Genomic DNA, 27,514 nt, shown 5'->3' with positions numbered 1-27,514 from the left:
CTATCTCGCATCAGAGTCAGTCAGTCCCCAAACTGAAACTCAGATTTGATTTATTATTGTCACATGTATGAGTATACAGTGAAAAGTATTGTTTCTTGCACATTATACAGACAAAGCATACCATTCATAGACAAGGAAAGGAGAGAGTGCAGAATGTAGTGTTACAGTCATAGCGAGGGTGTAGAAAGAGATTAACTTATTGCAAGGTAAGTCCATTCAAAAGTCTGATGTCAGCAGGGAAGAAGCTGTTCTTGAGTCGGTTGGTATGTGACCTCAGAATTTTGTATCTTTTTCCCGACAGAAGGAGGTGGAAGACACTACATCCGGGGTGTGTGGGGTCCTTAGTTATGCTGACTGCTTTTCCGAAGTGTTAGACAGAGTCAATGGATGGGAGGCTGGTTTGCACGATGGGACTGGGCTTCACTCACGACCCTTTGTAGTTTCTTGTGGTCTTGGCAGAGCAGGAGCCATATCAAGCTGTGATACAACCAGAAAGAGTGAAGACTGCCCATGTTGTGATTGGATTGGGGGGCAGGGGTAATCAGGATATTGACTTTGATGATCAAAATGAATGGGCGGACCAGGCTAGAAGGGCCAAATGTTCTACTCCTACTTCTAATTTCACTGGATCACTACCGGTCTCAAAGCTCTTCTTAAAAGAAAAGTTCAGTTTCTATAATATTAAAAATTCTACTCAGAATTGGTGTTAACACTTCTGTAATGAATTCCTTTGTTTATATTTATACTGAAAAGTGCCTGTGTAAACTTGTGCTGTAATTATACCCTCCTGCCAAAGGCAGCACTGTGGTGCCTTCTCTTTGCATCTTCCAATCAGCTGTCTTCAGTCTGATGAGTCCAACATTCTTACCAGTTCCACTGGTTGCTTCCTGAACTGCTGTGTTTTGCTATTGATTATATTACAACAAGAGGCTACACTTCATGAGACATAAAAATACTTTGGGGCCGTCTGAAATCATGAAAAGCACTATGATCAAAGTATTATAGAAGAATAAGGACAGAATGTCAGGCTTTAGAACGAGGCTTGAATTACGTCTCCACGCCCTAGGGCGATTAGTGTTGACACAATGTGTGTAATGCCACAGGAATTTAACCAGTTTTATATAGTGTCAGCTGTGTGACCATATAACCTTCATTACCAATGCTGCCCTTCCATCTTTCCCTTGTCTGTTGGAACTTTGTGTTTAGTACATTTGACTAACAACCAAGTCTGACCCTCGACAGAACCTTGAATTGGAATGTTGTTATCTACAGACAAACAGGTCAAAACAATAGCAAAGGAGCACGGGCTGTAACTGGTCAGGCAGCAGCTCCTATCTCGTCTGGCAAAAATCGAGAGCCATTATAAAAAACATCCCTTTCATCCGACTGACAGCAAATGTCGTTCTGCTGAAACTTGCCAAGTACAAATAGATACAAGGCAATCCTTGGTGCTTCTAGTTTAAAGTTTATTTATTAATCACAAGTAGGCTTACATTAATACTGGAATGAAGTGATTGTGAAAATCTCCTAGTTACCACACTCCAGCACCTCTTCGGATACATTGAGGGAGAGTTTAAAATGGCTGATGCATCTAACCAGCACGTCTTTTGGACTGGGGGAGGAAATCCACGCAGACACAGGGAGAACAGGCACACTCTTCACAGACAGTGACCCAAGCTGGAAATCAAACCTGGGCCTCTGGCGCTGTGAGGCAGCTGTGCTAACCACTGTGCCACTCCGTAATGGGCTCCCTCAAGAAGCGATGCGAAGCTGTACAAATTAAATCTCAATGATAAAACCCTGCAAATAATGCCTGAACAGCACATTCAAAAACAAGCCTCAACCCTGTTTTAAATTTTATTTCAGCCCTTACATCTTATCCCACCCTGGATCAAGGTTGAAGCTAAAACGTAAAGGCTGCCTGGCCAATCAGCCTGCCTGCCAACCATAAAAATAGACAGCCCATGTCAAATTGCTTTCAATTGGCCCCTTAATGGGTTAAGTTGTCTAAATGATTGTTAGCTGACATGCTTCTGGCTCTCACAAACACCCGCCACATAATTAAGGACTCCACACACCCTTAATGTGCTCACTTCCACCTTCTTCCATCGGGAAAAAGATAACTAAAGTCTGAGGTCACGTACCAAATGACTCAAGAACAGTTTCTTCCCTGCTGCTATCAGATTTTTGAATGGGCCTACCTCGCATTAACTTGATCTTTCTCTACTCCCTACCTATGACTGTAACACTACATTCTGCACTCTCTCGTTTCCTTCTCCATGAGCAATATGCTTTGTCCAAATAGCGCGCCAGAAACAATACTTTTCACTGTATGTTAATACATGTGATCATAATAAATCAAATCAAATCAATTGAAATTTCAGCGAGTGTGCAATGATAGTGGCACAGTGCAGCGGCACCAGGCTCACAGGTTCGATTCCCAGCTTGGATCACTGTCTGTGAGGAGTTTGCATTTTCCTTGTGTCTGCGTAGGTTTCCTCCCATAGTCCAAAAGTGTGTGGATTAGGTTGATTGGCCATGGTAAATTGTCCCTTAGTGTCAGGAGGACTAGCAGGGTAAATATGTGGTGTTACGAGGATAGGGCTGGATGGGATTATGGTCCATGCTGACCTGATAGGCCAAATAGCCTCCTTAGGTACTGTAGGGATTCTATGATTCTATGATAATGGGACAGCAGCCAAGGTCTTCCCGCAAGATTTCATGCACTCCTAGGTCAGGCACTCATTGGCCCAAGCAATATAAAACTCCAGCCTTGGTCATTAAGGCAGGATTTAAGGAAGGTCAGTTAGAGAGTTTTAGAGAGGGAGTTTTGAAGCATAGGGCCCGGACAACCAGGGAGGTGGTGGGGCAAGGAAAGTGAAGATCCAAACAATGACTGAGTTACAAGAATGTAAGATTTTCAGAAGACTGTAGAGCCGGAGCAGGTTTCAGGAAAGGGAAGGGGCAATGGAGGGATTTTAACAAGGTAGAGATAAAAATAAAATACCACAGCTGTGGGAATTCCAAAACAAAACCAGAAAATTCTGGAAATACTCGGCAGGTCTGGCAGCATCTGTGAAGAGAAACTCAGTTAATGAGTTCAATGTGATTCTTCCTCAGGACTCAAGGAAGATAGAAATTTGATGGATTACATATCATCTAATGTGTGGGGAAGGACAGGAAGTACAAAGAGGAAGGTTTGGAGTAGGGTAGAGAAAGGGAGAGATTAAATGATGAAGATATAAGGGAGAAATAGACAAAAAGGGTGGTAACAATTGTAGTAAAGAAACAAGGCGTTAGTCCAGAGTGAGTGTAAATGCTCAACTACTGAACAGCTCTGTCTGAAAACAATAACATTAAAAACAAAATTTGAACTAGCACATGCCAAATTAAGAACCAAAATGGGGGACGGGGCTGCACAGTGGTACAATGGTTAGCACTGCTGCCTCACAGGTTCGATTCCTGGCTTGGGTCACTGTCTGTGTGGAGTTCGCACATTCTCCCTGTGTCTGCGTGGGTTTCCTCCGGGTGCTCTGGTTTCCTCCACAGTCCAAAGATGCGCTGGTTAGTTGCACTGGCCATGCTAAATTCTCCCTCAGTGTACCCGAACAGGCACCGGAGTGTGGGGAGAAGGGGATTTTCACAGTAACTTCATTGCAGTGTGAATGTAAGCCTACTTAATAAATAAACTTTAACTTTAGGGTTCATAGCCTGAACTTGTTGAATTCATTATTGAAGGCTATGGAGTACCTAGTCAGACAATGAAGAAGCAATACCTTAACTGATACCCATGGAATACTAAGTGGTATGTTTCTATCATTCCCTTGCTAATAGCATCAACTCACTAGAAGATAGTTCAACATCTGGAAGTTACCTTCCAGTACTTTCCAGTGTGTCTATTGTTCAGGTGTAAATGCCATCTAACTGCATACGGAAATCCCAACAGAGCTCACTTCAGCCTTGACTTTTGCTCATTGATTAAATACTTCCCAGTGGAAATCCACACAAAGACTGAAACCGAAAAACATTGATTTTGATTACTTTTTTAGATTGGAAAGTGGCTTCGTGCATTGGTCAATGAGGGGATCAAGAAAGAGGTGTCGATGTAACTCATTCCTCAAACAATGAGATCATCTAAAAGGAGCCATCCTCAGTAAATACCCTTGATAAAAATTCAAATGAAGTTAGCTACTGACCTGCTCTGGTGAGACGTAGGTTACAGGATTTGTCACCTCATAGGCAATTTGAACAGATGCTCCACCCATGTCCAGTATGCCAACAGTGCGTTTGCGAATCACAGGGCCTTGGTTAGGATTGCTGGACACAGTTACGGCAACACGGGCGTCATCATCTAAAAACAGATCAGAACAGAAGCATTTTGGTAGACTGAACCAGGGTAGGACTTACTCAGTTAATGGTAGGGCACTGGGGAGAGTTACAGAACAAAGAAATCTAGGGGAGCGGGTTCATAGCTCCTTGAAAGTGGAGTCACAGATGGACAGAATGGTGAAGAAGACATTCAGCATGCTTGGTTTAATTGATCAAAACACTGAATATAGGAGTTGGGAGTCTTGTTGAAGTTGTACGAGACATTGGTAAGGCCACACTTGAAATACTGTGTGCAATTCTGGTCACCCTATTATAGAAAGGATATTACTAAATTAGAAAGGGTGTAGAAAAGATTTACCAGGACTTGATGGTTTGAGTTATAAGGAGATGTTGAATAGGCAGGGACTTTTTCCTCTGGAGTGTAGAAGGCTAAGGGATGATCTTATAGAGGTCTATGAAATAATGATGGGCACAGATCAGCTAGAAAGTCAATACCTTTTCCCAAAGGTAGGGGAGTCTTAAACCAGAGGGTATAGGTTTAAGGTGAGAGGGGAGAGATACAAAAGGGTCCAAAGGGGCAACTTTTTCACACAGAGGGTGGTGAGTGTCTGGAACAAGCTACCAGAGGCAGTAGTAGAGGTAATACAATTTTGTCTTTTAAAAAGTGTTTAGGCAGTTATATGGGTGAGATGGGTGCAGAGGGATATGGATCAAATGCCAGCAATTGGGATTAGTTTAGGGGTTTAAAAAAAAAGTGTGGCATGGATAAGTTGGGCTGAAGGGCCTGTTTCCATGTTGTAAGCCTCTATGACTCTATGAAAACAGGAAAAGAAAGGGGCTTGATTAGATCAGTAACCTGTTCAAATCTGATAAGCTTTATCAGCACAGCATCAATGCAACTTCTAAAAAAGTTGTTCTGATGTGGGTGTCACCAGTGAGATCAGCACTTTTTGGCCATTCCCTCAGTGCTTTTGAGAAGGTGGTGGCCAGCCACTATCTTGACCCACTGAAGTCCATGTGGTATGTGATGTAAGTCCAGCCAGAATGCTGTTGGGAAGGGAGTTCCAGGAGGTTGACCCAGCAACGTTGAAGGAACAGTGATGTAGTTCCAAGGCATCATGGTCTGCAACCTAGAATCCCTACAGTACAGAAGGAGGCCATTTGGCCCATCATATCTGAGCCGACAACAATCCCATCCATTCCAATACCCCACACATTTACCCTGCTAACTGCCCTGACATTAAGGGGAACTTAGCATGGCCAATCAACCTGATCCGCACATCTGCAGTCTGTGGGAGGAAACCGGAGCAGACATGGGGAGAATGTGCAAACTTCACATTGACAATGTCCAGGGCCGGAATTGAACCTGGGTCTCTGGTGCTCTGAGACAGCAGTGCTAACCATTGTGCCTCCCACAGTGGAGGGAAATCCACAGATGTTGGTGCTCCCATGCATCTACTGCCCTTGTCCTTCTAGGTAGTAGAGGTTGTGGGTTTGGAAGGTGCTGTTGAAGAAGCCTTAGCAAGTCAAATATGGATATGCTCTTGGTTTTAACCAGATTCAGATTCAAAGTGAAGGATACATTGGGAAACAATTCAATTCTGGCTGCTTTTATGGTGCAAATGGGGTGTTCAGTGGTGACACCAAAGTTGGAGGCTACAACGCTAGCAACATTTTGAGCCCATTCAAATACAGGGCTTGCACATCTGTACAAAAGAAGAATTACAAACAAAAAATTATAGGATAGAAACCTTTTGAGAATTATAACAGGCTGGGAGTTGGGCAATTATGGAGTGACCAAGGGCTGGTTAGAGGTGCTTTAGATGTGACTCGAAATATCATCAAAAAATGTTAAAAACAGTTTTTGAGACAACATGGAAAATACGGAGGTGAGGAGTACGTTACTAACCAATCGGAAAGAATAATCTTGGTCACCAGTCTGGTAATGAGTTTCCTGTACTGATGTTATATCGAGCAAAATATTTCTACTATTAAGGTTTTTTATTCATTCAAGGGCCTCAATAGCTGGGCCAGTTTTTATTGCTTGTTCCTCTTGAACTGAGTGGCTTGTTGGGTCATTTCAGAGAACATTGTAACAGTCAACCACATTACTGTGACTCTGGGATCAAATGTCAGCCAGACCAGGTAAGGACGGCAGATTTCCTTCCCTGAAGGATATTAGTGAACCTAATGGAGTTTTATTCCAACTGACAATGGTTTCTTTATCAACAGACTTTTAATTTTGGGTTTTTATCGAATTCAAATTTTGCCACCTGCTATGGTGGGATTCAAACTCAGGTTTCCAGAGCTTTATTCTTTGGCTGGAATTTTACCACCCTGCCCATCAAGGGAATCAGAGCAAGCGAGGGATGGATCATGGAAACATCCGTTAATCTTGGTCAGGATTTTATGGTTTTGGGACAAGTGAAACTGTAAAATCATGCCTTTTGTTTCTGCACTACTAGTCCAATGATAATATAACTATGATAATACACCAGTAATAAGGTGACAATGCCACTGCTTCTCTTAAGTAAACCTTCAAAGGCAAAGATCCACATGCAGCTGAACATGGAACATAATGAAGCGATTATCTTTTGATAGATTTACAATTTACACTGCCTGGACATCATCGTACACCTTTAATGTCTATTATCACTGGACAGAATGTTAAAGAGGTATTAATGACAGCTGGGAAAAGGAGCTTAAAGGGGAGGAAACGAATTATTGCATCCCTCTGGCTGTGGGTTGAAGATTCTGTTGAAGGATGCAGGAATACTGGATGAGGAATACATGAGTGAGTCTTGTCGAGGATTTTAGTGAAAAATGTGCAATTTCTAAGGAGTAAAGGAGCATGCCATCGTGACCAGTAGCAAGTCTTCTTTTCGCGAGAGACTTTAATGGAACTGTGAACATGGATATCAAAGTATGGAATAAAGTATAAATATTTTTCTCCTACAATTTAGAGATGTAGCGTCCGCCAACAGTGATTTTTGGAAAACCCACCAAGTGATTATCGATAAAGTAATGGAAAGTTGGATAGGAATGGGGCTGTGAGCACAAGCTAAATTCTTCATGGACAGTGGAGGACTATTTACCAAAGACGAATTTGGGAGTATGTGTAAAAATATGAATATTGTCCCATAGATCTTTGGGCCTATAAATGGATATGGAAACATAGAAAGATAGCAGCAGGAGGAGGCCATTTGGTCCTTCGAGCCTGCTCCGCCATTCATCATGATCATGGCTGATCATCCAACTCAATAGCCTAATCCTGCTTTCTCCCCATAACCTTTGACTCCAATTGCCCCAGGTATGTACAGAAAAAGTACCTCCTGATGGTATGTGTGAAACTGAGATCAGATCTCAGCTCAGCGATTTGAGGAACAACTGAACAACCAAAAAGTTAAAGTAGACTGCCCAACAGTGCCCCAATGGGAAAAGCAAGGTTTGAGAATTTTCCTAGCAATTGTAGAGACAATGGAATATAAATCTATTGATGTGAAAGCAAAAATGCAAGGGGAACAATTTCAAAGAGAAAATTTCTTAAAGCCTCCAAAGGAAGATAGAGATATGGGAAATTCTGGAGGCTGAACAAGTGTGTTTATGTGCTGAACGATGCATTGGGGTCTGGTATTTTTCACAGTAAGAAGTCTCACAACACCAGGTTAAAGTCCAACAGTTTATTGGACTGTTGGAGAAAACAAATTATTGCATCCCTCTGGCTGTGGGTTGAAGATCTCCACATCATGGTATTTTTCAGTTAAGTCTGTCCTAAAAGCTGGGTTAAAAGCAGATCCAGCAATGTTTTACTAGTACAATATAGGAAGACTATTTTCTTAAAGATGATTCCTTGTGGGAGCAGTGGTGGCATTTCAGGGTTTTTGGGATAGATAAAATTATAAAGGAGTTCAAAATTGAAAGTCAGGCTCCTGGAATTCCTACGTGCATAGGGTTAGACATTAAAGTTGGGAATTTTTATAAAGTTTATTTATTCATGTCACACTTAGGCTTACATTAACACTGCAATGAATTTACATGAAAATCTCCCAGTTGCCACAATGCGGCGCCTGTTCGAATACACGGGGGAAGAATTTAGCATGGCCAATGCACCCAACCAGTACATCTTTCGGACTGTGAGAGGAAAGTGGAGCACCCGGAGGAAACCCACGCAGACATGTTGAGAATATGCACAACTCCGCACAAACATTGACCCCAAATGGGAACTGAACCCCGGTTTCAGGCACTGTGAGGCAGCAGTGCTAACTCTGTGCCACCCATTTCACTCACAATGGCAACCTGTAGGATGTTGCTAGTGACCATAAACATATAAGGATAAATAAGGCCATTCGAGCCATCTCAGGTTGTTGCTTCTAACAACCCACCAATAACCAGCACCATCAAAGATTCTCCCCTGCTTAGCTGCTTGTGGTGTGGGGATGTAGGACTGGTTTATAACCACAACTGAAAATGCTCACAATAAAGTTGTCTGTATCATCTGCGGCAAGTTAAAGAAAACTGCCAGAATTTCTATCTACGTTTTGTTTGTTATTCAGTTCCAACCCTCTGCTGAAGTTTCCTGTGACCCAGAACAATGGAAACCATAACAGTTCATCTTAGCCTGTTCTTGGAACATTCAGTTCCTTTCTCAATCAGATATTTGTCCAGTTATTTTAAAGCCAGGGTGCAACAAACTTTATGTTGCTCCAACTAACTTCAAATTCAGACTGTATACAGACCGAAGGCAGCTGTCACGTCCAGCCTGGTTAAGCCGACTAATGGAATGAAACTGTCCTCTCTCTCCTTCTCCAGAGGGGGCTCTGGAGCCTAAATTAGGAGCAGAAATTATGTAATATAGGCTAGAATTCCTTGGATTATAGCTTAAGCGATTAAGTAAAGGTTATGAATGAAGCCCAATCCATCACACAAACCGGCCTCCCATCCATTAACTCTGTCTACACTCCCCGCTGCCTCGGAAAAGCAGCCAGCATAACTAAGGACCCCAGGCACTCCGGACATCCTCTCTTCCACTTTCTTTTAATGTAGAATTTTAAAGTTTATTTATTCTTCAGAAGTAGGCTTACATTAACACTGCAATGGAGTTACTGTGAAATTCTCCTAGTCACCACACTCCAGTGCCTTTTCGAGTCAATGCACATAACCAGCATGTCTTTCAGACTGTGGAAGAAAACTGGAGCAACTGGAGGAAATCCATGCAAACACGGGGAGAATGTGCAAACTCCTCACAGACAGTGACCCAAGACTGGAATTGAACCTGCGTCGCTGGCGCTGTGAGGCAGCAGTGCTAACCACGGTAACAGCATGCCCGCCCCACCTCTTACATCGGAAACCAGACACCTAAGTCTGAGGTCACGTACCAACCAACTCAAGAACAACTTCTTGGATTTCATTTGATTTATTAATGTCACGTGTTAGCACACAGTGAAAAGTATTGTTTCTTGTGTGTCCTACAGACAAACCATATCGTACATAGAAAAGGAAAGGAGAGAGTGCAGAATGTACTGTTACAGTCATAGCTAGGATGTAGACAGAGATCAACTTAATGCAAGGTAGGTCCATTTAAAAGTCCGATGGCAGCAGGGAAGAAGCTGTTCTTGAGTCAGCTGGTACGTGACGTCAGACTTTTGCACCTCTTCCCCTTGGATTATAGGTTAAGTGATTAAGTAGGGGTTGTGAACAAAGCCCAGTCCATCACACAAACCAACCTCCATCCACTGACCCTGTCAACACTTCCCATTGCCTCGACAAGGGGCATGATGGCATAGTGGTCAGCACTGCTGCTTCACAGTGCCAGAGACCCGGGTTTGATTCCCGACGTGGGTCACTGTCTGTGTGGAGTCTGACTGTTCTCCCCGTGGGCTTCTTCTGGGTGCTCTAGTTTCCTCCCAGAGTCCGAAAGATATGCTGATTAGGTGCATTGGCCATGCTAAATTCTCCCTCAGTGTACCCAAACAGGCGCTGGAGTGTGGCGATTAGGGGATTTTCACAGTAACTTCACTGCGGTGTTAATGTAAACCTACTTGTGAGACTAATAAGTAAACTTTAACTTTATCAAAAGGTGGGAGAAGTGTGGAACTCTTTTCCACAAACTGCAGCTTGGTTTATTAACCTTCAATTTGAAGTCCATTGATTTTTTGCTATTTGAGAAGATTAATGGATGTGGAGTTAAAATAGGTAAATGGAGTTAGAATCATAGAATCCTACAGTGCAGAAGGAGCCCATTGGCCCACTGAGCCTGCAACGACCACAATCCCACCCAGGTCCTATCCCCATAACCACATGCACTTACCCTAAGCTAGTCCCTCTGACACTAAGGGGCAATTTAGCATGGCCAATCCACCTAACCCGCACAACTTTGTAGTGTGGGAGGAAGCCCACGCAGACACGGGGACGATGTGCAAACTCCACACAGTCAGTGACCCAAGCCGGAAATCGTACTTGGATCCCTGGCACTGTGAGGCAGCAGTGCTCACCACTGTGCCACCGAGTTGGAATAAGGATTAGCCACGAAAAGTCTAATCGAATGATCAAACAGGATCGAGGGGTTAACTGCCTAACTGCTATGCCTATGTTCCTGGATCTAAGCTTTGCTCATCCTTTTGAATGGGGAGTCCTAATGGGCTGCTCACAGTTGCTTGCCTTTTAATGATCTGAAGGCTTTTTATGTACTCTTCAAATCAGACACGTGTGAAATTAGGGGATTCTTAAAGGATGTTGGTGGTTGTGCAGACATTTCCTGCAAAAATAACTTTTTGGAGACTAAAATAAAGCAGTAAACATGAAACAGAAACTGGCCAAGCCAAAATGAGGAAGAAAAACAACTTACACTGAGGTAACACTTGGGCAGAAAAACAAGCCAAGAACACTTCAGAGGAAGACCAGGACAAATGGCAGAGAGAAGAGGAGAATCCTGGCAGCCAACAGCACGGCTGGTTTCCAAATAGTTTCAGAAACAGGAAAGAAAACTAGCCAAGCAGAGAGGTTTTGGGAAGAAAACTCCAGAGGAAAGGGGCTGAAATCTGTCAATAGTGAAGAAAAGAGGAGGCAGAGAGAGAGAGAGAGAGAGAGAGAGAGAGGGGGGGCACTGGAGTCAAGAGTGGAGTGTTGGACATAGACCAGAATAGATAGCAGAGATGACACTGGGTTAATTTGATTTGATTTATTATTATCACACATATTAACATACAGTGAAAAGTTTTTTTTTGTGCACTATATAGACCAAACATACCATTCATAGAGAAGGAAACGAGAGAATGCAGAATGTGATATTACAGTCATAGCTAGGATGTAGAGCAAGATCAACTTAATACAAGGTAAGTCCATTCAAAAATCTGATGGCAGCAAGGAAGAAGCTGTTCTTGAAATGGATGGTACGTGACCTCAGATTTTTGTATCTTTTTCCTGATGGAAGAAGGTAGGAGAGAGAACGTCTGGGGTGCGTGGGGTCCTTAATTATGCTGGCTACTTTGCCGAAGCAGCGGGAAGTGTAGGCAGAGTCAATAGATGGGAGGCTGGATTGTGTGATGGACTGGGCTACATTCACGACCTTTTGGGCCAGAGGGATCCCCACCCACCTGATGGACAAATTTGAAATGTATTATCAGGCGGACTTACCATCTTCAATGTGGTCAAATCGCCCAAGAACAAAGTTGATTCCAATCCAGGCATAGACTCCTGTTAACATAATTCTACAAGTCAGTAACAAGATTGAATAAGTAAAATAAGACATCAGAGAAGATGCTTCGGGAGACAACGCGCTGACGGAGATAAAAGCAAAATACTGCAGATGCTGGAATCCAAACCAAAAACAGAAAATGCTGGAAAATCTCAGTAGGTCTCACCGTGTCCGTGGGGAGAGGATAGAGCCAACATTTCAAATCCAGATCACCCTGACGAAGGATCTAACAAAGGGTCATCTAGACTCAAAACGTAGGCTCTATTCTGATGCTGTCAGACCTGCTGAGACGTTCCAGTTTTTTGTGTTTGTATGTGACACTGATTGGAGAAGCTGGGATTGTTCTCCTTGGAGCAAAGGAGATTGCCAGAGCATAGGGGATGGGGGAGTGGGTCGGGGTAGAGATATGATAGTGGTGTAGAAATTACGACAAAAACCGTTCCCATTGGCTGATGGTACAAGGACACGGAGACACAGATTTAAGGCTTTGATCGAGAAATGTAGTGAGGGGATATGAGAAAGAACTTTTTTATGCAGAGAGTGGTAAAAGCCTGGAACTCTTGGTATGTGAGAATGGCAGGAGCAGAGATGATCATTGATCTAATAGGGAATTAGATAGGCACGCGAAGGGCATATACTTGCAGGGTACAGGACAGGACACAGGATTGGAAATAACAGGACTTTTCCACAGAGAGACAGCATAGGTCTGATGGACTGAATGGCCTCCTTCTGAGTCACAAATGATTCCATGACCTCAGAATTAGTAACACACTCTGTGCTGGATCGGCAACTTTAGGCTTTTGATTATGAAGGGAGTAGATGAGATAGAAGCAGGGAGGTTGTTTCCACTGCGGGGTGAAACTAGAACTAGGGGGCATGGCCTCAAAATAAAGGACAGCAGATCTAGGACTGAGTTGAGGAAGAACTTCTTCACCCAAAGGGTTGTGAATCTATGGAATTCTCTGCCTAGTGAAGCAATTGTGGCTACCTTATTTTTTAAGGCAAAGATAGACAGATATTTGAAGACAGATCTTTGAATTAAGTGTTACGGTGAGCAGGTGGGTAAGTGGAGCTGAATCCATGAAAAGATCGGCCATGATCTTATTGAATGGCAGAGCAGACTCAAGTAGCCAAATGGCCTACTTCTGCTGCTAGTTCTTATGTTCTTTGTGTTATTTTTTGAGGGTGGGGAAAATGGGGGCCTTCCTTAATCGCAGTACAATTGCTTCCTTTTGTCATGGCTTGCTTATCGCACAACATGCACATCATGAAGTCTGATAAGAAGGCTGGAAGATGGCTGCGAATAGCAGAATGCTAACACAAAGCTTGGAGAGACTGACAGAAGCCATCTGAATAGCCCGCTAACATTACTGTGAAGGTTTGAATAAGGTGGATGGTTGAAGCCTATGGAATTGTACTCCAAAGAGTCAGCATCTTGACAAGAGGAAGGCAGTGAAGAAATCAGACAGATGAAATAAAATGCGAGGGAAATGAAGCCATTTAACAATGTGCACTGCAGACACGATGGGCCAGTGGCCTTCTTCGCTACTAACAATTCTGTGGTTTGTAGAAGGCTCGCGTGCTACAATTTTAGCTGGACTCCAATGAAAACAATCCTAACCTAGTCAATCTCTCCTCATACATCAGTCCCACCAACCCCGGAATCAGCCTGGTAAATCTTTGCTGCACTCCCTCGAGAGAAAGAACATCCTTCCTCAGGAGACCAAAACTGCACATGAATATTCTCGGTGTGGCCTCACCAAGGCCCTGTATAATTGCAACAACACATCCCTGCTCCTGTACTCAAAACCTCTCGCAACGAAGGCCAATATACCATTTACCTTCTTTACCGCCTGCTGCACCTGCATACTTATCTTCAGTGACTGGTGCACAAGGACACCCAGGTCCCACTGCACACTTCCCTCTCCCAATTTACAGCCATTCAGATAGTAATCTGCCTTCTTGTTTTTGCTAGCTTAGCTTATTTTTGTCCTAGCTTAGAGTGTAAAGTACGCTATCTTTGTGCGGCTGACCCAGAAACTGATTACACTAACACTGAGGTGCAGTGACACTTGCGATTGTCGGGTTTATTTGGATCAGCACGGGTGCACAGAGCCGCTGTAGCTGCTGATTGCAATTCTCAGCTCACTAAAAATACGCAATTACTCGCTGGATGTCACAAAATCACAAATTCAAATATTATTTTTTTAAAAAAGAACATTGCAATGTATGTATTTTGCTGCAACAAAGCTCAAGACCTCTGAAAACCACAGAAGAACACCAAGCAAGCTGGATCAGTGCCAGACCCATACTGACACCCGCATGTGTTAGCTCTGCAGAACACTTCACTTCTTCACTTCTCTGTCCCCGTCCTTGGCCAAACTCTCAGACTCGGTGCCACAAGTTCTAACCATCCTGCCGCTGTTTAATTTAAGTGATCACTTCCCATGTGGGAACCTAGATACAGTGACTGAGAGATTAGTGGTCGACTGGCAAAAGAAAGAACAAACTTGCACATCAATAGTGATTTTCATGACCTCTAGATGTTCCAAAGTGATTTATGGTCATAAAGGTACTTTTTAAAGTGTCGTCACTGTTTTAATGTAGGAGACGCAGCAGTCAATGTGTGCACAGCAAGACAGCTGTGTTGACCAGGTAATCTGTCTTAAAGAGACATTGGTGCAGTGCCAAATCCATAGAATCCCTACAGTGCAGAAGAAGGCCATTCAACCCATTGAGTCTGCACCAACAACAATCCCACCCAGCTCGTATCCCCGTAACGCAACATATCTACCCTGCTAAGCCATCTAACCTTTACATACCAAGACATTAAGAGACAATTTAGCATGGCCAATCAACCTAACCTGCACATCTTTGGACCAATGTTGACCAAGATACTGGGGATTCTTTCTATTTTAGAAATCGAACCATCCGTGGAGTTTTTCTCATTAACACCCGAGAGGGCAGAAAGTGCCTCATTTTACTGTCTCAAGGGAAAAAGTAGCACTGAGAGTGTCAGCCCCGATTTTGTGCCCTAGACTCTGGACTGGGCTTGAACCCTCAACCTTCTGGCTCAGAGGTAAGAAAACCCCCTGAGCTGAGCCCATGCATATCCTCAGCTGGTATCCACATCTGGAACCAGCAGAAAATTAAACAGAGGGGCTTTCAACAGCTTTTCAACTGGGATCACCTAACTCAGTAAAGGCTGGGAGACGAACTTGGGGCCTGTTTATCTGCAGTGATTTGAGACTACGGCACATGGTGAATCTAGCCTCTCTGCCTTTAGCAGGGCATTCAGTAGTTTGTTAGAGAGCGCAGTAAAAATCCAGAGCTTGCCTTGGGCTAACACTACACATTGCACAGACACTGCAAGTGTTCATAGTCTCACCTACAGAGCTGTGAATTGACACGTACACTACTACAGCGCCGTGGTTCTGTACTCTATAAATATAACAAGCATACACATCTGCATTTTAAATTATCCAAACAGACACAAGTTCAACCAGAGAACTTTGCAAACTGGTTAATTTACAACAACTAATTTAACAAGTCAAAAGCAAAGCTAGCCCGGAACTCCAATTTCATGCTTGGCTAATTTTGACCTGTGCTCCAGCGTCACGTGAAATATTTACAATTCTTCAATTTTAATGATTCAGGTGCAGAATTTGTGCACATTTCCTGACCTGTAATGTGTCCAGTGAGAAATGTAAGCATCACAGCGACTCTGTGTGGGAGAAGCATTAAGTTCAGTCACGTCAAAGCTAAGGCTTGGGAATTAAGTGCGTTTTATAGAGTAGTCATAGAGTCAGAGGTTTACAGCATGAAAACAGGCCCTTTGGTCCAGCTTATCCATGCCGCCCTTTTGTTTAAAACCCCGAAGCTAGTTCCAATTGCCCACATTTGGCCCATATCCCTCTATACCCATCGTACCCATGTAACTATCTAAATGCTTTTAAAAGACAAAATTGTACCTGTCTCTACTACTACCTCTGACAGTATGTTCCAGACACTCGCTGCCCTCTGTGTGAAAGCATTGCCCCTCTAGACTCTTTTGTATCTCTCCTTCTCACCTTAAATCTACGCTCCCCCCCGCTAGTTTTAGACTCTCTCACTTTTGGGAAAAGATATTGACTATCTAGCTGATCTATGCCCCTCATTATTTTATACACCTCTATAAGATCACCCCTCAGCCTCCGATGCTCCAGAGAAAAAAGTCCCAGCTTAAATACTGTTAGAATCATGGAGCAATACAGCACGGAAACGGGCCCTTCAGCCCATGCTGACCACTGTGCCCTCCCGTGTTTGGCCCATATCCCTCTAATGCTTTCCCATCCATGTACTTATCCAAATGCTTTTTACATGTTGCTATTGTACCTGCCTCAATCACTTTCCTGTAGAATTGTAGAATCCTACAGTGCAGGGGGTCATTTGGCCCATCGAGTCTGCACTGGCCACAGTCCCACCCAGGCTCGATCCCCATTTACCTAGCTAGTCCCCCTGATACTAAAGGGGCAATTTAGCATGGCTAATCAATTTAACCCACGCATCTTTGGACTGTGGGAGGAAACTGGAGCACCCACAGAAAAGCCACGCAGACACAGGGAGAACGTGCGAACTCCACACAGACAGTGACCCAAGCCAGGAATTGAACCCGGGTCCCTGGTGCTGTGAGGCAGCAGTGCCACTGTATCATCGTGCTGCCCCAAGCTGCCTGCCAAACTAGCAGCTCATTCCATACACCCTTCACTTTCTGCGTGGAGAGGTTGCCCCTCAGCTGCCTTTTAAATCTTTCCTTTCTCACCTTAAACCTACGCCCTCTAGTATTCAATTCCCCTTCCCTGGGGAAAAACAGCATTTTCATTCATCCTATCGGTGCCCCTCATGATTTTAAACACCTTCATGAGGTCACCCCCTTATTCTCCTACATTCCAAGGAATAAAGCCCTAGCCTGGCCAACCTCTCCCAATAACTCAGGCCCACTAGTCCTGGCACCATCCTCGTAAATCGTCTTTGCTCTCTGTCCTGTTTATCAGTGTCTTTCCTATAACAGGGTGACCTAAACTGTACACGATATTCTTCAAGTCATTGGCCTAGGAATTGGAAAGTCAGAGGCAATTTCCTAGGGTGAAAGTGTCAATTACAAAAGGGGCGCGGTTCAAGGTGAGAGGGGAAAAGTTTGAGGGAGCTGTGCGGGGGAAATTTTTCATGCAGAGAGTGGTGGGTGCCTGGAACACACTGCCAGAGGAGGTGGTGGAAGCAGACACATTAGCAACAGTTAAGAGGCATCTGGATGGGTACATGAATAGGGAGGGAATAGAGGGATATGGACCGAGTAAGGGTGGAAGGTTTTTCTCTTAGTTTAGTTAGGGTATCATGATCAGCACTGGCTTGGAGGGTCGAAGGGACTGTTCCTGAGCCGTACCTTCTTTGGTCTTTGTATTCAGTACCTTAAGCCCGTGCTGCCATTCAATTAGAATGTGACTGATCCGTTATCGCAATTCTATGACCCTCACCCCATTGACTTAAAGAAACACGACGATCAGAGCTTTGAAAGTTTCAACTAAACTCCCAGCTCCAATAGCTTATTAGAGAAAAGGGGATTTCCAGATTCCCATCACCCTTCAGGTGACTGAATCAGAAAAAGCTAAAATCTACAGAAGGCAAAACAAGAACTGTTGCTACATCCTGAATTTCCCTCCCACCGATGCTTACTCATATGCTTATCATTTATAGCTTTTTTCTTTCCTTGTCTCAGATTTCCAACGTTATCAGTTCTTTTTCACCTTCTATTTGTACTTGACACTGAGAACCTGAAATATATTTCATTTGTTTTCGATTGCGCTGCTATCTGACACAACTGGAAACTCACACAGGAAGCTACAGAAGAAGCTTCAATTCCCCTAGTTTGGAGTGGTGTACACACTCTCTCTCTCTCTAAATACTACATTGGCTCAAGGACAAAGAAATTAAGAATAGGCTAGCAAGGCCCAGGACTTAGTGTTAACTGGCTGAAACTGTGTAGATCATTGATGAGTAATTTGTTGTTGGTCCAACAAAGGTGCCCTTACAAGCTGCTTGTCCAATGAGAGTGACCCTATGTGCTGTTTGTCAATGTGCTGTTTGACCCTGCATGCTGGTCGTCCAATGAGGATGGCCCCACATGCTGTTTATCCAATGAGGACGGCCCTACATGCTGTTCATCCAATGAGGTGGCCCCACATGCTGTTCATCCAATGAGGGTGGCCCTCATGCATTTATCCAATGAGGATGGCCCTACATGCTGCTTGTCCAATGAGGGTGGCCCTCATGCATTTATCCAATGAGGATGGCCCTATATGCTGCTTGTCCAATGAGGGTGGCCCTACATGCTGCTTGTCCAATGAGGATGGCCCTACATGCTGCTTGTCCAGTGAGGGTGGCCCTCATGCATTTATCCAATGAAGGTGGCCCTACATGCTGCTTGTCCAGTGAATCTTTTGTTTGGCTGTTGGTAGTGAGGGATTGGAACGTAACACAAAAAAAAATGTATTCCTTCCTCAGAGTTACAAAGCCAAGGCACAGAGAGGACAGGGCAAACCTTTAATCCACCTTCATGCTTGCTCCAAAAATCAAGTCAAATTCAAATTCAATCCAATTCATGGTCCCCCAAAAGGGGGACAAACAAGATCCAAGCTGACAAGCAAAGGCAGTGCACCCCATCTCGGGCTTGATCTTAACCAAAAGGTCCCGCAGCGTTGTGGATAAGAAGCCAGTTTTAAGCTGTGATGTAGAATGAACGAACTGTAATACACACCTTCTTGTTTACCGGAAATCACCTCTGCGTGGGACTCTGAAAACAGGAAGTCAAATTCGACTGGCACATCAGTGTACAGGTCTTCGAGAATGGCATTCTGTTGTCTGCAGAGATTCAACATATATGAATTCACATCAGATTTTGCGCTCAACATTATTTTAATTATAGAATTTATTAATTAATTAAGTGTTAATTACCCTGAGTAATGACAATCCTTCTGGTATACCACGCTGGAGCTTTAGTAGCAAGGCCTGGGTATACTGTGCCCTAGTCTTCAATCAGGACTTTCAGCTGGGAGGCAATAACTTGCTCTAATGGGAGACTCCACTTTCCCAGCCCTCTGCAACATCAGCGGACTGACTCAGCTATACCCTCCTGTGAAAGGTAGATGTGGAACTAAACTGACCAGGCTGATATAATTTTACAGAGAAACATTTTAGAACATGGGGGTTGCTGCCCCCCCTCCCCCTCTCCACCCCAGATGCTACCCTCCATCCCCCCTCCCCACCCCAGATGCTTCTCTACCCCTGTTCCCCAATAACCCCGATGTGGGTATGCCGGCGTTGGACTGGCGTAAACACAGTAAAAAGTCTGACAACACCAGGTTTTAGTCCAACCTATTTATTTGATAATATTCTGTTGTAAGAATATTATCAAATAAATAGGTTGGACTAAAACCTGGTGTTGTCAGACTTTTTACCCCAATAACCCCCCCATGGTACCTACACACCCATTATTGGACAGCAAAGTGGAGAATCTCCCTCCGATAAGGGGAAATCTCCAGAGTTCCTCAGCGTAGTGGGAGACATGCCCCTGTCTACATCAATGGGGACGAAGTGGAATTGGTCGACAGCTTCAAGTTTTTAGGTGTCCAGATCACCAACAACTTGTCCTGGTTCCCCACCATGCCCCACCCCCTATGCTGACACTACAGTTAAAAAAGCCCACCAACACCTTTACTTTCTCAGAAGACTAAGGAAATTTGGTATGTGCACTCTGACTCTCACCAACTTTTACAGACGCACCATAGAAAGCATCCTTTCTGGCTGTATCATAGCTTGGTATGGTTCCTGCTCTGACCAAGACCGCAAGGTTCTACAAAAGGCTGTAAACGTAGCTCAATCCATCATGCAAACCTGTCTCCCATCCATTGACCCTGTCTACACTTCCTGCTGCCTCGGCAAAGCAGCCAGCATAATTAAGGACCACACATCCCAAACATTCTCTCTTCTACCATCTTGAATTTGTCAGCTTGTTAGCTTGGATTTTGTTTGTCCCCCTTTTGGGGGACCATGAATTGGACTGATTTTGAATTTGACTTGATTTTTGGAGCAAGCATGAAGGTGGATTAAGATACAAAAGTCTGAAGGTCAACTGACTTAAGAACAGCTTCTTCCCTGTTGCTGTCAGACTTCTGAATTGACTTACCTTGCATTAAGTTGATCTGTCTCTACACCCTAGCGATGACTGTAACACTACAGTCTGCACTTCCTCCTCTCCTTCTCTACGAATGGTATGCTTTGTCTGTATAGCGCCCAAGAAACAATACCTTTCACTGTATGCATATACATGTGACAATAATAAATCAAATCAAAATCAGAGTTTATAGACTGGTACTTGCATTGAGCAGGCCATGATGAATTTTCAGAGTCTGTGTTAGGTTCTTAATTAAGAGGAAGTTAAGAATATTTGATTTGATTTGATTTATTATTGTCACGTATTAACATACAGTAAAAAGTATTGTTTCTTGTGCAGTATACAGACAAAGCATACCGTTCATAGAAAAAGAAACAAAACAGTGCAGATTGTAGTGTTACAGTCGTAGCTAGGGTGTAGAGAAAGATCAATTTAATGCGAGGTAGGTCCGTTCAAAAGTCTGACAGCAGCAAGGAAGAAGCTGTTCTTGAGTCAGTTGGTACGTGACCTCAGGCTTTTGTATCTTTTTCCCAACAGAAGAAGCTGGAAGTAAGAATGTCCTTCTCACCTCCTTAATTATGCTGGCTGCTTTTCCAAAGCAGTGGAAAGTGTAGATAGAGTCAATGGATGGGAAGCTGGTTTGTGAGATGGGCTAGGCTACATTCATACCTTTTGTAGTTTCTTGCAGTCTTGGGCAAAGCAGGACCCATACCAAGCTATGATACAACCAGAACGAATGCTTTCTGTGGTGCATCTGTAAAAGTTGGTGAGAGTCATAGCTGACATGCCAAACTTCCTTCGTCTTCTGAGAAAGTAGAATATGTTGCATTGGATTCCACAATGAAGACTTAAACGCAATTAGCACCAATAAAAGCTAAATCGCTGATCTAAATATATATCTAGAAGACAGCATACCAGAGGGGCAGAGTTTTATTTAAACAGGAGTGCGAGTCTAGGGGAAGGAGGGGGTGAGGGTTTTGTTTTGCTCAAATATCATTCATCAGCTCACAATGTGGTCTCATCACCCAGACAGCTCCAGTAAAGCCCCCAGCCCCGTCTGCAGTTACAGGCTCCTTGTGTTTGCAGTGGGGCTGCTCCAGGAACACTCCCCACAACTCCAAAGATGTGTGGGATAGGCTGATTCATCTTGGGTAAATTGCCCCTTTGAGTCAGGGAGATTAGCAGGGTATATATGTGGGGTAATGGGGATAGAGCCTGGATGGGATTGTTGTCGGTATAGGCTCGATGGGCCAAATGGCCTCCTTCTGCACTGTAAGGATTCTAGGATTCTGTTCTATGAAATGAAATCACCAGGAAAGTCCAGCGGGGACCTAACATAAGGATTTTCAAGTCAGAAATTAAAATTGATATGCTGGTACAGAAATTTAACCCCTGCTGTAGTAAAGGCATCTTTCAAACAAAAACCTATAACTCAGGATTTCTTTCCCTTTTTAGGTCGGAATTCAGAGCTGATCTGATTGAGTAATTAGAACATTTTCTCCCTTGTAAAAATGTTCAGTACGCGGTGACGAGGGAGGTCTGTACACTGCAGGGAGTTCTCTGTTTTACTCCCTGGTCTTCTGAACATTATTATTAGCTGATTTCAGGCAAGATGTGGAGATGCTGGTGTTGGACTGGGGTGGGCACAGTGAGAAGTCTCACAACACAGGTTAAAGTCCAACAGGTTTATTTGGAATCACAAGCTTTCAGAGTGCTGCTCCTTCATCAGGTGAGTGACTCAAATGAGGAAGGAGGGCAGCACTCCGAAAGCTCGTGATTCCAAATAAACCTGTTGGACTTTAACCTGGTGTTGTGAGACTTCTTACTGATTTCAGGTAAGGTGGCGATAGTGGACCATGGCCCGCCAGTCAAAATGGTGATAATGTTGAAAAGTAATCTAGAAAGCCAGGCTATGGGTTCGAATCCCACCATGGCAGCCGGTGGAATTTAAATTTAAATTCAATCTGGAATTGAAATCTTGTCTCGATAATGTTGATCATGAAATTATCACCAATGGTTGAAAAAAAAAATGCCCTTTAAGGATGGAAATCTGCCATTCTTACCTGGTCTGGTCTACTTGTGACCCATAGCACTGTGAAATGGCCTCACAGTTCAAGGGCAATTAGAGATGGCAAGATATGCTGGATTTGCCACTGTCACCCACATCCCTTGGGGAATGGTTCCACCTCCAGTTTAACAGAGACGGATGCCGGAATACTGTGCAGGCATGACCATAATGCTAAACAACTTTCAAACATTTGCAGGGATGTGGCTGACGGTGAGGTGCACTTTGGCAGGACGTTGGAGGAAAACTACACCTGTCAACCTAACAAGAGTCAACTCAGTGGGAGATGTTGGAACTTTTAAAAAACACATACATGACCAGCATTGGTCTCATTGCAAAGATCAGTACATCCTATGAATGGTAATTGTCAAAGTACTTTTCAACATGTCAGAAATTTGATTTACTGAGAAATACCAGTGAAACTCTTCTATCTGCAATTCCAGTACCTTTCCGGTAACAGCCTCATTCCAGCAGTGCAGAGGATGTACAGCGGTGTCTCTTTATGTTTCACAACAGGAACATGTCCAGCAGCAAACCTCAGGAGAGGATGGAGATAATCCGTGGCTTTCTCTGGGGAGGTGGCCAGTGTTGAGATGCCTGAAATAGCAGCGCAACGAATGTGCATTAAAATATTAATTAACTTCCGAGACAACTCTTGTGAGACCACCACACGAGGCAGGGCACACACTCAATGACGTTCAACGCCTTTGTTGCAGATTCACAGAATGGTACAGCAAAGGAGGAGGCCATTCAGCCCATCATGCCTATACTAGAAAGACAATGCACCTGTCCACTGATACCCAATGTAGCTTTCCTGCATGCTCCCTCCCACTGGAACACAATCACTTCGCCAGACCTTTATCAATTTCACCAGAATTTATTCCAAGTCTCTGGAATGTCCCCCCCTCAACACATACACAAGTCACTGTTCACCTCTCCGTGTCCTTTATGACCTTGGTGAGAAAGTATCTTCTCAACTGTGCATTTAGTCACCCCTTGCTGTTACTCCTGAAAGTCCATTTCTCTTCTGTAAGTGACATAGACAGGCTTTGAAACAACGGAGACAATATAAATATAGGTTCCAGGTATGTAATATTCTTACATTGCTTTTTTTCCCCCTTATTGGATGGACCATTAGGCATTTACTCCTCTAACTCCCCTAACATGCACATCTTTGGAGGAAACTCAGCAGGCACGTGGAGAACATGCAAACTCCATACAGTCACCAAAGGCCGGAATCGAACCCAGGTCACTGGTGCTGTAAGGCACGGTGTTGTCCACAAAAACAATTTTAGCCACAAGCCCCAGCAAGATAGTCTCGACCTCACAATCTTTCTAGGCTGCTGCACCAGCACAGTACTAACTGAGTGCTGCACGGTTTTCAAGGAGATATTAAACTGAAGCTTTGTCTGCAGTCTCAGGCAAACTGAAAAAAATTCCAAGACATTATTTTGAAGATCAGCAGACGCTCCCTGGAGTCCTGATCGATATTTCTCCCAAAATCAACATCACTAAAACCGATTATTTGGTCATTTATTTCACTGCTGTTTGTGGGAGTTTGTTGTGCGTACATTAGTTACCATGTCTCTTCCCACTGATTCACTGAGTATATTTCAAAAGAATTGCATTAGCTTTGGGATGTCCTGAACAGGAGAAAGACGGATTTCTACAGCAAATTTCGGGGTCACAGTCTGAGGATTCTGGGTAGACCATTTAGGACGGAGGTGAAGAGACATTTCTTCACCCAAAGAAAGATGAGCCTGTGGAATTCATTACCACAGGAAGTAGTTGATGCCAAAACATTGAGTGTATTCAAGATAGCACTAGGGGTGAATGGGATCAAAGGTTATGGGAAGAAAGCAGGATTAGGCTACTGGATTGGATGATCAGCCATGATCGTGATGAATGGTAGAGCAGGCTCAAAGGGCCAAATGGCCTCCTCCTGCTCCTATCTTCTATGTTTCTATGTAATGTTCCAAAGCCCTTTACAGTTAATTAAGTGTTTTTTAAATGTAGTCTGTGTTGCAACATAGGAATCTCCCACCATCAGCAATGTGATAATGACCATACAAATGTAGAACTTAAGGGCAGGAGCAGGCCATTCTGCCCTTTGAGCCTGTTCTGCCATTTTTAAGCTATGTCCCCTGGTTCTCGTCTCCCACAAGTGGAAACATTCTCACACTATCCACCCCAGGATCTTGTATACTTCAACAAGATCACCTCTCATTCTTCTAAGCTCAGGTGTATATAGGCCCAACCTGCTCAAGTTTTCTTTATCAGTTAACTCTCAACTCTCCCCGCACTCACTCCCTCTCCCATCTCCCACACTGTTCTTCAACATAGTGACTTACACCCACTTGAGAGAGCAGAGGGTCTCAGTTCAACATCTCAAACGATATCTGAGTTTGTGATAGGTGCAATTCTCTCAAATTGGCTGAGTTGAGAAAGAGGGTCGCCCAGTATAACACAAAGCCATACAGTCTCTCAAATCCGTACCGAGTTACCTACTGTCAGCCAGAGTGCGGGCTTGAGGGAGGAGCAGCTGATACCAGAGGCCTCAATGGCTATTCTCAATCTTGCCAGCTCCTTGCTAATCTCTTGTCTCAGCCTTGTACCCTCTCCAAACCCTCCAGCTTGGTGTCTAATTCTTTCTGTCCTCGTTGGACTGAGGAGTTTTTCTGCGCCTGAGATGCATGGGGCAGCACGGTGGCACAGTGGTTAGCACTGCTGCCTCACAGTGCCAGAGAACTGGGTTCAATTCTTGGATTGGGTGACTGTCTATGCAGAGAACATAAGAAATAGGAGCAGGAGTAGGCCATCTAGCCCTTCGAGCCTGCCCCGCCATTCAATAAGATCATGGCTGATCTGTCGTGGCTCAGTTCCACTTTCCCGCCCTCTCCCCATAACCCTTAATCCCCTCTCTTATCAAAAACCCATCAACCCGCGTCTTAAAAATATTTAGCGAGGCAGCCTCCACCACTTCAACGGGCAGAGAATTCCAGAGATTCACCACCCTTTGAGTGAAGAAGTTCCTCCTCAACTCCGTTCTAAACCGCCCCCCCTTTATCTTGAGGCTGTGCCCCCTAGTCCTACTGTCTTTTTTGAGCGGGAAGAGTCTCTCCACCTCTATCCTATCCATCCCATTCATCATCTTATACGTCTCAATGAGATCTCCCCTCATTCTTCTAAACTCCAACGAGTACAAGCCTAGTTTATTCAGCCTCTCCTCATAGCTCAACCCCCTCAACTCAAAGTCTGCACATTCTCCCTGTTTCTGTGTGCGTTTCTTTCGAATACTCCCACAGTCCCAAAGCTGTGTGGGCTGGGTAAACCAGCCATGCCAGATTGCCCCTTAGTGTCCTAAGATGTGTAGGCCAGGGGGATTAGCGAGGTAGATACGTGGGGTTACGGGGATAAGATGCTTTGTTGGAGAGTCGGTGCAGGCTCGATAGGCCTCATCCTGGACTACTGGGATTCTATGATTCCATGCTTTGCAGATACAAAATCACAGAATCCTTCCAGTGCAGAAGGAGGCCATTTGGTCCACCGAGCCTGCTCTGACTGTCCCCGTAACTCTATGTATTTACCCCACTAATCTCCCTAAACTACACATTTTTGAACACTAAGGGGCAATTTAGCATGGGCAATCCACCAAACCTACACATCTTTGGACTGTGGGAGGAAAAGTTAAAATTTATTTATTCATCACAAGTAGGCTTACATTCACAATGAAGTTATTGTGAAAATCCCCTAGCTGTCACACTCTGGCGCCTGTTCAGGTACGCTGAGGGAAAATTTAGCACGGACAATCCACCTAATCAGCACAGTCTTTTGGACTGTGGGAGGAAACCGGAGCACGCGGAGGAAACCTACGCAGACATGGGAGAACGTGCAGACTCCACACAGGCAGTGCCCCAAGACTGAACCCAGGTCCCTGGCGCTGTGAGGAAGCAGTGCTAACCACTGTCCCACCCATCACCATGTTGTGGTTTAGTCACCAGACTGGGGGAGAATACATTTTGAAGGGTCAGTAAAGCCCTGGCTAGTGAACGGTAGCCACTACCTCTGCTTAGAACTAGCAGGTTAATGAAAGCAAGGGGAAATCAGCAATCAGGTTTGATTTAAAAGCCTCTATAGTGGAAGGAAGAACCAACAAATTTGACTTCATTTAGAAAAGCACGGCCCTGAATAGTCAATCTACTGTTAGCACCAGCAGACTTGGAAACGACAGCAAAGGACTAGGGTTAAGCGTGACTGATGGATCTAAGAATCAGACAAGGCGGTATTGTATTAGAAATCCGGCAACATATGTTTAGATGCAATATAGATTCGCAACCAGAGGGAGGCAGCAGAGCTCCACCAAAACAGTCAGTGCAGATCAGTTACACTCCCCTTGGAATCAAGTGCTTAATGAAAAAGAAACTTACATTTATGTAGTGGCTCATCACATAACTAGTTCTTAAATACTTAACGTGATGTATTATTGAGTCAGTGAAATGAAGACAAACCAGCTGCGTTCAGCACTTTTCCAACAGCTTGCACCAAGATGAGTAACCAATGTATTTCTCTCTTTGGTGTTGGTAGCTGAGGGAAGGTTGCAGGTGAGGACACTGGGAGAACTCCCTGGGCTTCAAAGTGTGACACTGACTCTTTAACCTCAGCAGGAGACAATTCTTTCACTCAGAGGGTGGTGAGTGTCTGGAACGAGCTGCCAGAGATAGCAGTAGAGGCAGGTACAATTTTGTCTTTTAGAAAGGGCGGCACGGTGGCACAATGGTTAGCACTGCTGCCTCTCAGCCCCAGGGACCTGAGTTTGATTCTCGGCTTGGGTCACTGTCTGTACAGAATCTGCACATTCTCCCCGTGTCTGTGTGGGTTTCCTCCAGGTGCTCCGGTTTCCTCCCACACTCCAAAGATGTGTGGGTTAGGTGCATTGGCCATGCTGAATTATCCCTTAGTGTCCCGAGACAGGGACTAGGCCTGGTTGGGATTGTTGTCGGTACAGACTCGATGGGCCGAATGGCCTCCTTCTGCACTGCAGGGATTCTATAAAAAGCATTTAGACAGTTACATGGGTAAGATGGGTATAGGGGTCTATGGGCCAAACGCGACACCTGGGACTAGTTCAGGGGTTTAAAAAAAGGGGCAGCATGGACAAGTTGGGCCGAAGGGCCTGTTTCCATGCTGCAAACCTCTATGACACTATTTGGTTATCAAG

At 44.3% G+C, this 27,514-nt stretch overlaps 1 protein-coding gene across 1 annotated transcript in view; it reads right to left on the bottom strand.

Moving 5' to 3' along the window:
* The window catches only part of LOC145354503 (ectonucleoside triphosphate diphosphohydrolase 4-like), an 84,070-nt gene that overhangs the window by 21,409 nt on the left and 35,147 nt on the right, over window positions 1–27,514 (bottom strand). Inside the window, exons 5-8 of the mRNA XM_080205927.1 lie at window positions 22,743–22,893; window positions 18,816–18,919; window positions 11,962–12,021; window positions 4,197–4,351 (exon numbers count right to left, since the gene is read on the bottom strand). Coding sequence (XP_080062053.1) covers window positions 4,197–4,351; window positions 11,962–12,021; window positions 18,816–18,919; window positions 22,743–22,893 — 470 coding nt within the window. The remainder of the gene's footprint in view (window positions 1–4,196; window positions 4,352–11,961; window positions 12,022–18,815; window positions 18,920–22,742; window positions 22,894–27,514) is intronic.

This window comes from Carcharhinus amblyrhynchos, chromosome 17, assembly GCF_965287045.1.
Source record: "Carcharhinus amblyrhynchos chromosome 17, sCarAmb.v2.hapA, whole genome shotgun sequence".
In the NCBI taxonomy this organism is placed as follows: Eukaryota; Metazoa; Chordata; class Chondrichthyes; order Carcharhiniformes; family Carcharhinidae; genus Carcharhinus; species Carcharhinus amblyrhynchos.
The sequence above is the reverse complement of the archived record's forward strand: the minus strand, read 5'-3'. Positions and strand labels throughout refer to the sequence as shown.